The sequence below is a fragment of the Acomys minous genome (assembly GCF_964271855.1).
Source record: "Acomys minous genome assembly, chromosome: 14".
Classification (NCBI taxonomy): Eukaryota; Metazoa; Chordata; class Mammalia; order Rodentia; family Muridae; genus Acomys; species Acomys minous.
The window spans coordinates 16,501,267-16,513,402 of NC_140496.1; the positions used below are offsets into that span (position 1 = coordinate 16,501,267).

The window sequence follows — 12,136 nt, forward strand, 5'->3', positions numbered from 1 at the left end:
TTACTGGCCTCTGTTAATCCACTTCATTCTAAAAGAATTCCTCAAAGATGAAATTAAGCTGGGTGAGGTGGTGCACGCCTGTAATTCCAGCACTCATGACACAGAGGCAAGCGGATCACTGTGAGTTCGAGGCCAGCTTGGTCTACAAAACGAGTCCAGGACAGCCAAGGCTAACACAGAGAAACTCTGTCTCAAAAGAGAGAGAGAGAGAGAAAAAAAAGACATTTAAAAAGCCCTAGAGCACTTTGATCATAATGAATTATTCTGATCCACTGTTAAATTATACTGAGTTCACATTATTGTCCCCTCGGTCTCTAGAGTGCTTTTCAAGACTCCCAAAGAATGCCCCAAACCACAGATTAGTTTTGAACACTGTATACTGTGGTTTTTTTTTTCCAGGTATGTGTTTGTCTATAATAGGGTTTTTTTTTTCTGTTTGTTTGTTTCTTTTTGTCTGAGACATGGTCTTACTATGTATCCCTGGTTGGCCTGGAACTCCCTATGTAGACCAGGCTGGCCTCTGCCTACTGCTTCTGCCTCCTGAGTGCTGGGATTAAAGGAGTGCACTGCCATCCCTGGTTTTTTGTTTTGGTTTTTTGAGACAGAGTTTCTCTGTGTAGCGTTGGCTGTCCTGGACTCGCTTTGTAGACCAGGCTGGCCTCGAACTCACAGCCATCCACCTGCCTCTGCCTCCCGAGTGCCATCCCTGGCTTTTATCTGTAATAGTTTATTTATAAATGTGGTGTGGTAAGAGATTAATAAAAATAATATAACAATTGCAATAATTGTAATAAAAGTTAAGTGATTCGTCCCTCACAAAGAATAAATTACTAATTTTCACCTTTTCACTTAATAGAAGCACCTTTATAGCTTCTCTTTGGTGAATTTGGACTATATAAGAATTGCTGCCCATGTGTTTGGGGGGCATTCCAATAGAGCTTATTTGAACACATACAGGATGGATGCACTGGCCCTGGAGTGGTGGAGCACAGTAGCAAGAGAGTTCATTGTACTTTTCAGAATGGCCTGTAACTGAAACCTTATCAATTATTTCTGGAATTTTTCATTTAATATTTTTGGGCCATGGTTGGCCACAGATAACTGAAACCACAGAAACATACTGTGGAGGAAGAGCAAGCTGCTGTGCTAAGAAAGTGTGGACAAATGAATGTTGTACAGTGTTAGGTCATCCCACCCGGCACTTGGTGCATTTTCCTTCTGTTCAAGTTTTTACTTGAGTAAAAACATTTTGTCCTCTCCAGTCTTGAGCAAGGGGTGTGTGTAGTAAGCTCACAGGTAACTTCTCTTGTTCTCTGTTTGCTGTGACATTTTCATCTGTTGCTGATTCCTCTCATTGGAACACTTACAAAGATGATCGTGTGATCTGCAGACAGTGAGCATTTGTCCCCTGTGAGGTGTGCATTCCTCCCTGCCCCATCATTGTCTCACTCTAGGACAACTGCAGTGCCCTGGACACAGGGTCTGAGCCTTGGAGCTAGAGTGGGAAGACACCTTACTTCTCAACTTAAGGGACACATTTGAAGTTTCTCCATAATTACTGGCTTTTTGGTAGATGAACTTGGGAAAATGCCAACCCCTTCACACACACACACATACACACACACACACACACACACACACGGTGTTTTTATCTTAAGAAACTGTTGTTACTGGGCAATGGTAGCACACACCTTTAATCCCAGCAACTCTGGAAGCAGAGGCAGACAGATCTCTGAGTTTGAGACCAGTTTGATGTCTACAAGTGAGTTTTAGGATGGCCAAGGCTACACAGAAACCCTGTCTTGAAAAACTAAAAATAAAAAAATTGTGGTTTTGTCAAATGAGTTTCTCTATTGCGGCTAACCTAGTGGTAACCTAGTGGCTGTATTGCCATAGTCATTAGACTTTTCTGCTACAGACTGTCACGTGACTTCAGGAATCTTTAAAAGATTTTATTTCATTATTTTATAAACACATGTGTGGTGTGTATGTGTCTGCATACATGCACAAGTGAGTTCAGGCACCTACAGAGTCCAGAAGAGAGCATTGCATCTCCCGGATCTGGGTTGTGAGCCAGCTGCTATCAGTGCTGGACACAAATTCAGCTCCTCTCCGGCAGCAGGAAGCTCCCTCCTAATTGCTGAGCCCTCTCTACAGCCTTAGAAGCGATTTCTAGTAACACTTTGAGAGCCATCTCTGAAGTGTTGGTGGCAGCCGATAGCAGCTGCTGTCAGCAAGTATTTGAGGGGCCCCAGCTCAGTGGAAAGATACACTGGGGTCAGTTCCACTCTGCTGCCGGGGGATGAGCAGAGACAATGAGAGCAAAGGCCCTCCGCTGTTGCCATGAGTCACTCACTCAGTCTTACTGAATATGGACTGGGAGCTAGGTGAGGCTTGTGGCCGTCCTCCTGCCTACATGTCCGCCTGTCTCTTCTCTCTCCAGAATGTGCTGGCTAAAGCCCTCTACGACAACGTAGCTGAATCTCCAGATGAGCTCTCCTTCCGAAAGGGTGACATCATGACAGTGCTGGAGAGGGACACACAAGGCCTGGATGGCTGGTGGCTCTGCTCGCTGCATGGGCGCCAGGGCATTGTGCCTGGTAACCGCCTCAAGATCCTGGTTGGCATGTATGACAAGAAGCCAGCAGGGCCTGGACCAGGCCCACCTGCCACCCCACCCCAGCCCCAGCCCAGCCTCCCCCAGGGTGTCCATGCCCCCGTACCCCCAGCTTCCCAGTATAGTTCCATGCTCCCCACTGCCTACCAGCCCCCACCCGACAACGTGTACCTGGTACCCACTCCCAGCAAGGCTCAGCAAAGTCTCTACCAAGCCCCTGGGGCCAACCCACAGTTCCAGTCACCCCCAGCCAAACAGACATCCACATTCTCAAAGCAAACACCTCATCACTCATTTCCCAGCCCAGCCGCAGACCTTTACCAGGTACCCCCCGGGCCTGGAAGTCCAGCCCAGGACATTTACCAGGTGCCACCTTCCGCTGGCATGGGGCATGACATCTACCAAGTCCCTCCATCTTTGGACACCCGCACATGGGAAGGAACAAAGCCACCAGCAAAGGTAAGGCCAACTTGCTGTGAAACCCCATGGGGTTAGCCTAGGCCCTGACCACCAGAGTACCCACAGTGCAGTGTCACTGTGTATATGGTCAGAGCTCAAGGAGGGAGGTATCTGGATAAATGCATCCATTTATCTGTGCAGGTGGGTGTGTAAGGGACATTGAGCTGTCCATGGAGGCTGCCCTGAATTGGAGAGTGTTAACCACAGGTAACAGCCTGTGCTGGGTCTAGAGGTATGGAGGAGTGACCTGTGTTCCTGGAGATCAGGAAAAGCCAGAGCAGCAGGCCAGGGGCAGTCTCAGGGGCCTGATACCCAAGCTGAAGGTGAAGAGTTTAGAGTAGAAGGAACCTGACACACACACCCCCCCCATGTTGAAGTCTGTTTATGCTGGCACAAATGGAAAGTACTGCAGGACATAAAGCCTGTGGGGCAGGAAAGGGTGGTTGTAAGGGTGACAACACGGGAGAAACGAGAAGAGCGAGCCAGGCGTGGTGGCGCACACCTTTACTCTCAGCACTCAGTTCCTGGGCCTGTCCTCCAGATGTTGAGGCAGAGGCAGATGGAGCTCTGTGAGTTCAAGGCCAGCCTGGTGTACAAAATCGAGTCCAAGATAGCCAAGGCTACACAGAGAAACTCTGTCTTGGGGCAAGGAGGGGGAAGAGAAGAGCAGCATGTCTCTTACAAATTGCATCTAGAGGCCAGGTGTGGTGGTGCATGCCAGGACTTGGGAGGCAGAGAAGCAAGCACATCTCTGTTAGTTCAAGGCCAGCCTGGTCTACAAAGAGAGTCCAGGACAGCCAGGGCTCTGCAAAACAGAGAAACCCTGTCTCAAAAAAAAAAAACAAAACAAATTGCATCTAGAGGTGATCAGGCCAGGATCAACATGGGGCTGCTTGAGATCCAACCATTTGGTCTGCCTTCAGGCCAACAGGAAGAGGAGGAGGGGACAAAAGAGACTACAGGTTTCCTAAAGCACTTTCTTGGAGGTTATTTATGTTGCATGTTGACCTTTGCCTCACCCAGCTGCCTGGGAGGCTAGGCTATGAGCTCTGTCCGGTGTGTGCCACTTAGAGGGTCTTCCCTAAGGTAGAAGCAGCAGGCCTCTGACAGATCTAGCCCTCACGGGCCCCATGATGGTAAGGGAAGCTACCTTGTGCTCAGGGGCTCCCATAGGCCTTCAGGAGTCGTTCTGACCAATTCCGTCACTGTGAGCCAGGACCTTTGCAAAGGCTCCAGGCTGTGTCTAGGTCCTAGTTCCCCCTGCAACCTTTTGCCCCTATGCTCATTACATAAGCAGGACTGACGTAGGAGAGGCCCTTGGCTTCATACCAAATCAAGAAGCACTTCTTACGTTTGTGTTGGCCTGTTTTCCTGTACCAGAGGCCTTTAAGAACTAGGGAATGGGCCAGGCGTGGTGGTGCACACCTTTAATCCCAATACTCAGGAAGCAGAGACAGGCAAATCTCTGTGAGTTCCAGGACAGCCTGATCTACAAACCGAGTTCCAGGACAACCAGGGCCACACAGAGAAACCCTGTCTCGAAAAAACAAACACAACAACAACAACAAAACTGAGGAGTGGAGCTCCTGGGCCTGTCCTCCAGATGTTGCGGCTAGAGTTGCCATGCCCAGCTCCCCACATCTGCTCCATGCCTTCATCTGTTCTTCCCTAGAAGGCCTTAATGGCTAGACAGGTGCCCCAGAGGCCTTGGTAGAAACAGCCCATGGAGGCCAAAAGAAGATTGAAAAGTTACAGGAATTATAAATTGCTGATGTGGGAACCAAATCTGGGTCCTCTGCCACAGCAACAAGCACTTTCAACCTCTGAACCATTTCTCTAGGGCCCCCACTCCCACCTATTTTTAAAACATTTTCCTTGTTGTTTTTGAGGTAAGGTTTCTCTGTAGCCTCCGCTGTCCTGGAATTCCCTCTGTAGATCAGGCTGGCTTCAAAGAGAGTTCCAGGGCAGCCAGGGCTATTACACAGAGAAACTATCTTGAAAAACCAAAACAAAACAAAACAAAAACCCAAAGACAAACAAACAAAATCCTCCAAAACTAAGACCTCTTGTTCCAGGGACTGAGATAGTACTGCAGCTTGTAGTATCAGTGGGAAAAACTGATGAGGGTAGGGCCAGGGGAGCTCGCACCCCTGGAAGAGTGGTCCAGCGTCCAGAGGCTCTAAACATGTAGAGGAGACATCTACCTGAGCAAGGCCACTTCCGAAGGAGCATTTCTGGGTCAGGAAGTACAGCTTGCGGGCGTGGGGGGGACGTGTGAACTAAGGTGTGTTTGTCAGGGAAGCAGCACTTGTGGCCAGTAAAGGCGGTGAGATAGGCACCTGTCTTGGCCCGATGATAATCCTGTGGTACTCCGTTCCCAGAGGAGAAAAAGGCAGCTTCTCTATGGGAGGAGGGCTAGATTGTGAACAACTAAGCCAGCAGCTGGCCTAGGCTAGCAAGATGTCCATTTTACAGGAGGGGAGCTAAGCAGCCAAGCTGTCTGGAGGGGTGGGGCCCCAACACAGAATGAACAGCCCAGAGGGACTCCTCGGCTTTGTTCCTCCTGCCTAACTGCTGCTTGGACCTCTGCCTTGGTCCCTGTAGAGCCTGGCCTGCTCTGGAAGTTTCAGCCCCATTAAGGACTGACTAGCTGGGTTATGCTTCTGGATTCAATCTCTTTTTCCTTCAGACTTGCAGGGAGGTAAAGAGCAGAGAGAAAAATAGCCTTCTCCAGCACAGCTTAACGTGTGTGTCTGTGTCTCTGACTCTCTCTCCCTCCAGGACCTGCTAATGGGGCATCAGGTGCAAAACAGTATAGCCTGTGATTAGCAGGGCTCAACAGCTCTCTGATGAGTCCGTGTCCCTAATGAGCTTCTCTTTTCCCCTGCTTTCTCTATAGAGCAGTAGAGAAACATTTGCTAGCCAATATGGCTGCTTATTGTCACCTGACTGAGGTGTAGGAATGGGAGCTGCCCTTTAGCCTTAGGACCTAGCACTACAGTTCTGATAGTGAGACCCTCTGACCTGTGCTTGCAGCCCTATCTACATGAGGCCTGGATGGGTGCTAACAAGGCAGAGGTGCTCTCTATACTGAGGCCTGGAGTGCCTCTGTCTGAGGGATACACTGTCTGCCCCTTTGGGGTTTGAATTCCCACCTAGGAGGCTTTGGGCCTAGAGAAGCCTCAGGCCTTGCCACAGGCTTCTCTAACCTGCCACGTCCCTCTAGCTCCAGTCTGTGTTGCCATGGGCAGGTTCCAACATCTAAAAATAGCCTTGGAGGAGACTCAAGTCTGGGGCCTGAGCAGGGAGATGCGTCTGGAGAGGCAGCTGCAACTCTGCCCCCAGGCACTATTATTGGTGGGTGGGGACACCCCACAGAGGAGACCCTGAAGCTGCTCCAGTGGCACACACCAGCCTGCCAGGCGGCCTGCCAGGAGCAGCTCAGAAGGCCCAGCTGGCCTGAGTGTCAACTGCCTAGCTCAAATGTACTGCCTAGGAGGTTGTCAGGTCTGTGTCTGCTGAGTGCCCCTGTGTCCTGCGGGGGGTGGGGGAGTGAGGCATGGCACTGGTGCATGCCTGTTGACGCTTGGGTTGAGTTCTAGGGTGCTGAGCCTGAAGGAGGCAGGGTATGTGTGTGGAGGCCCTGAGTCAACCCTGTCCCAGACATCCCCTTTGATTAGAAAACAAAAGGCCTTTCTGTGAAGAAGGCTGAACAGGGAGCCCCATGGGGGAGGTCACCCTGAGCCTGGCTGGAGAATCTTGTAGAGGGGAGGCTGCCTGGCACGCTTCCATCCCTCCCAGGCTGAGTGCTGCTGTTAAGGGGACAGCATGGTCTAGGGGTTAGAATATGAGCATCCCAGAGCACACCCCGACCCCTGCCTACTCTCATGTAGAGCCACAGCTTTCCTGCTGTGGCCCACTGCCATGGATCCAGGGTCAGGGCCCTGGGGAGGAAGTGGCTTGCTCGCTCTTGACCAGCGGCTCCCTCTGAGGCCTTAACCTTCAGGTGGGCAGGGCAGCTATCGGTGGGAGTCAGAGAGCATGGGATTGTGCTTCCAGTTAGAATTCCTTTGCTATGTAGCTGACCTTACATCCTAGCCCTGTGAACTTCTCAGGAGTTACCTCTGAGGTCATTGTATGCCCAGGAGTCCCACTGAGCTATGATGTGGGCAAGGGAGGGTTACTTGCTGCCTTTGCAGGCTACTTCCCTCTGCCTCCGGAGTCTGGAGGTGATGGCGTTCTGGTCATTCTCTTGCTTAGCAGAACTGTGTGAGGCAGGGTAGCTAAGAGGTGTCAACAGGAGTGACACAGGAGACCTTACATGTGGCCTGTGGTCCTGCTGTGCTCAGGACCGCAGTGCAGACTGGCCCCTTGTCTACTGCCTCTGGGGCCAGGCCTTTTACTCTTCCTCTTCCATTTTGTCACCTGTGTACAGCCATGCTTGCACCCAATTCTGTGGACTCTCCTGGGGCATCCAGCTGTAGAGACAGGTGTCATGGCCCATAACCAGACAACTCTAAACAAAACCTAGGGGTCTAATTATTTCTGCATTTTACTCCAGAAAGGAAGCACACGGGGGATGAAATGTTATGCCTCCAAGCCCACCCTTACAGAGAGCCCCATCACTATCTGTGTGTGTCACCCACCTCTCAGAGGAGTTTCCTGTGGGCCTGTGGGTGCATCATAGGGGCTAGCTTCAAGGGCCAGTGGTGCAGTCAGCTCTTTGTTCTTAGGTGGTGGTTCCTACCCGAGTAGGACAGGGCTATGTATACGAGGCCTCCCAGACAGAGCAGGACGAGTATGACACCCCACGCCACCTGCTGGCTCCAGGTCCCCAGGACATCTATGATGTGCCCCCTGTTCGAGGACTCCTTCCCAGCCAGTATGGCCAGGAGGTAAGTGTTGGGCATCAGAGGTGGGGAGGGCAGGGACTGGGCCTTGCTCTGTGGGCTGCATTTTCTTAGCCTATCCAGGGCCTGGGTAGTATAGCAGCCACAGCCCAGGTAGGTTTTTGGGGATTTCTACTTTTCCCATTAAACCGGGTGTCCCTGACAGTTACCACTGCACCTTCTTTTGTGCCCTCCAGGTATATGACACGCCGCCCATGGCAGTCAAAGGCCCTAATGGCCGAGACCCATTGTTGGATGTGTATGACGTGCCCCCTAGTGTGGAGAAAGGCCTGCCACCCTCCAACCATCATTCGGTAAGGAGTCAGCAAATGCTATGTGTGCACCCTGGCCTTGGGACTGCTGTCTGCAGACCCTGGATCTGCCCTTACTTGGTCTGTGGACAGATACAGAAACTAAGTGCCCAGGCTGGAGAGCTGGCTCAGTGGTCAAGGCACTGGCAGCCATCTGTAACTGCGGTCCCAGGTGATCTTTCTTACCTCTTGGCACCAGACATACATGTGGTACACAGACATACATACAAACAAAACATCCAGCCATAAAATTAGTTAATTAAAAAAAGAAAGCTTAATGCCCTTCTGAGTTCAGAAAATGGCCCATTGCCAGACCTTCTCATTACGTATGCTCTGAGAAGTACCAGCAAGAACACAAACTCTCTTCCAAACTAGGACACTACGGATGTGAAAGGGACCAGTAGCCAATCATGCAGGACAAAGCCCAGCTAAGGGCTTGCTACAGAATGGAAAGTATCAGTGATGAGGTCAGGAGATGGAGGTGGGGAAGATGCAGGCAGCATTGGCAGTATGGTAGCAAGTCTCTCCTACATGCCTGCGGTTAAGAACTGCACTACACACCTAATACACCTGCCCTTATACTGTGAGGGAGTTCCACATCTTATTGATGAATATCCAGGCACAGAGATTTAGTCATCTGGCCCAGAGATAGGCACTTGCCATAGTTGTCATAGCCAAGAACCCTGCTGGCTGTGGGCCCCAGCTGGGTCTTGCTTCAGCTCCAAGGCTGGGCACATGAATGACAGCCTTAACCGCCACTTGGTCCCTAGGTGTATGATGTCCCTCCCTCTGTGAGCAAGGATGTGCCGGATGGCCCACTGCAGCGTGAGGAGACATACGACGTGCCCCCTGCCTTCGCCAAGCCCAAGCCCTTTGACCCAACCCGACATCCATTGATCCTTGCTGCACCCCCTCCCGACTCCCCACCAGCTGAGGATGTGTACGATGTACCACCCCCTGCTCCTGACCTCTATGATGTGCCCCCTGGTTTGCGACGGCCTGGCCCTGGAACATTGTATGATGTGCCTCGTGAACGGGTGCTCCCTTCTGAGGTGGCTGATGGGAGTGTAATTGATGATGGTGTGTATGCTGTGCCGCCACCAGCTGAACGAGAGGCCCCGACAGATGGTAAGCGCCTGTCGGCCTCTAGCACGGGCAGCACACGCAGCAGCCAATCAGCATCTTCTTTGGAAGTAGTGGTGCCAGGCCGGGAGCCCCTGGAGCTGGAGGTTGCTGTGGAGTCCCTGGCTCGGCTGCAGCAGGGTGTGAGTGCTACCGTAGCCCACCTTCTGGACCTGGTGGGTAGTGCCAGTGGCCCTGGGGGCTGGCGGAGTACCTCTGAGCCCCAGGAGCCTCCTGTGCAGGAGCTGAAGGCTGCCGTGGCTGCGGTTCATGGAGCAGTACACGAGCTCCTGGAGTTTGCCCGCAGTGCTGTGAGCAATGCCACCCATACTTCTGACCGCACCTTGCACGCCAAGCTTAGCCGGCAGCTACAGAAGATGGAGGATGTGTATCAGACACTGGTGGTCCATGGTCAGGTCCTGGACAGTGGCCGGGGAAGCCCCGGATTCACCCTTGAAGACCTGGACCGCCTGGTGGCCTGCTCAAGGGCTGTGCCCGAGGATGCCAAGCAGCTGGCCTCCTTTTTGCATGGCAATGCTTCACTGCTTTTCAGACGGACCAAAGCCCCTGGCCCAGGGCCTGAGGGCAGCAGCTCCCTACACCCCAACCCTACTGACAAAGCCAGCAGCATCCAGTCACGGCCTCTACCCTCCCCTCCAAAGTTCACCTCCCAGGACTCTCCAGATGGCCAGTATGAGAACAGTGAAGGGGGCTGGATGGAGGACTACGACTACGTCCACCTGCAGGTGAGTGCCCGCACGCCCAGGCCAGGAGCTTCCCTCTCACCCCACACGGAGAGCTCTCGTGGTCAGAGGGAGATTTGGGCTCCAGGATTGGTCACTGGCGAACCTAGTGCCCTCCCTGTGTCTTTCCCTATTTTTGTAGATGATCAATAAGGCTATGTCCTTGGGGCTTGAATTGCCAACCAGGATGGCTCCCCTGGGAATGGGCTTCTCTGGGGCCCATTCTGTACAGACATTCCAAAGAGACACTGGGGCCTAGGGAGCCTAGACAAGGGGAATGGGGAGGCGCTGAGGGTGCATCCCTGAGAAGACCCCTGCGTGCCCTTTCATTTGTGGGCCAAGGGCAGCATTTGGATTTGATGCCTGGTCTGGGAGCCCCAGGAGGGCCATGGCCATGTGGCCTGAGTGCATCCTGTAAATGGGTACCTTCCTCAGCCTGGTGTGCCTACACTGCCACCTGGTGGTTCCCTGGCCCTTGCACCCATGGGACCTGTTGGTGCTTCTGTCCCAGAAGAGACTTGTCAGTCCAGGCCTTGTCTCTTTTCTCTAGGGGAAGGAGGAATTTGAGAAGACCCAGAAGGAACTGCTGGAAAAGGGCAACATCATGCGGCAGGGAAAGGGCCAACTGGAGCTGCAGCAGGTGAGGCTCCCAGTAGTCACCTCTCAGTGAGAGCCTCCAGGGGTACAGCCCTGCTTGCCCTCTACCCAGCCAGACTGTGCCCAACGTCGTGGCATCCTGTCTTAGGGCCGGTTATTTAAGATGGCAGTCTCACTGTGGTGCTCATCATGAACACCTCTGCAGACTCTTGAGTAGCTGAGACTACAGCAGTGCACTGCCCACTTGGTCTGATGTGGCTTATTTTGAAGCTCTCACCAGAGAGCTGAGACTAGCAGTTGACTAGCATGCTTGAGCATACGTCAGGCACAGCAGTAAATTAGCACAAATTGTTACTTCAGTAATGTGTACATTGTAGATAGCACAAGATAGTGTAGGATTAGAAACACTGGCAGAGGAGGCAGAGATAGGCAGATCTCTGAGTTCGAGGCCAGCCTGGTCTACAAAATGAGTCCAGGACAGTCAGGACTGTTACACAGAGAAACCCTGTCTCAAAAAACCAAGGAAGGAAGTAAGGAACGGTGTGGCAGCACTCACCTTTAATCCCATCACTCAGCACTTGTGAGGCAGAGGCAGGCGGATCACTGAGTTCAAAGCCAGCCTGGGCTACAAAGCGAGTCCAGGACAGCCAAGGCTACACAGAGAGAAAGAAACCCTGTCTAGAAAAACTTAAAAATTAAAAAAAAAATTTTTTTTTTAGAAAAACCAAAAACAAACACATACTGGCAGCCTTAGGCATCTCAGAAGCTGAACCTAGCTGCTGCCCACCGATCTCTATAAGCCGTGCCTCCCTGTGCCTGCCCGAGGTGACACTGTGAGCAGTCACACTCTGCTGTCTGCAGCATTCCCAGGCATTAAACATTGTGCATACTCCTTTTTATGGGCCACATAATGTCTATTGTTGAATGTTTTCAGTGTATCCAGTTCTCCATATAAATTACAGTGCTGTGCTTAGCCACAGCTTTCTTCATATTTTGAATCATTTCTCAGGGTAAGAAAGCATTTCTGAAAAATACTAAAGACATTCAGTTTTGAGGATAATAACTCAAAGTAAATATGAAAACTCTCACCACCCCCCTCTGGGTGTAGAAAAGGCAGGCAAGGAACGGCTTGCCCAGCCTGAGCAGCGCTACTCACTGTGGGGCTTGTAGTTGGTAGCTGCACCATGGGTAATGATGCTAGAAGTAAGTAGTCGTGTGTCGCCTGCTTGGGATGTGTATGGCACATAACAAGTGAAACATGTAATTACAGGCACATTCCTGTAGCCCAGCACTCGGGAGGTTTAGGCATAAGGATCCCAAGTTTGCGGCCAGCCAAGATATGTGGCAAAATACCCCTCCCTAGTAATAGCTAAACATGTTTGGCCATGGAGTGCCATT

General features: G+C 51.8%; 1 protein-coding gene across 1 annotated transcript in view; it reads left to right on the plus strand.

Moving 5' to 3' along the window:
• Positions 1–12,136, plus strand: part of BCAR1 (BCAR1 scaffold protein, Cas family member) — a gene marked incomplete at its 5' end in the record, with an annotated part of 34,073 nt that overhangs the window by 20,846 nt on the left and 1,091 nt on the right. The window contains 5 exon segments of the mRNA XM_084756660.1: positions 2,444–3,076; positions 7,810–7,971; positions 8,163–8,279; positions 9,047–10,144; positions 10,692–10,781. Of these exon segments, the coding sequence (XP_084612786.1) occupies positions 2,444–3,076; positions 7,810–7,971; positions 8,163–8,279; positions 9,047–10,144; positions 10,692–10,781 (2,100 nt within the window).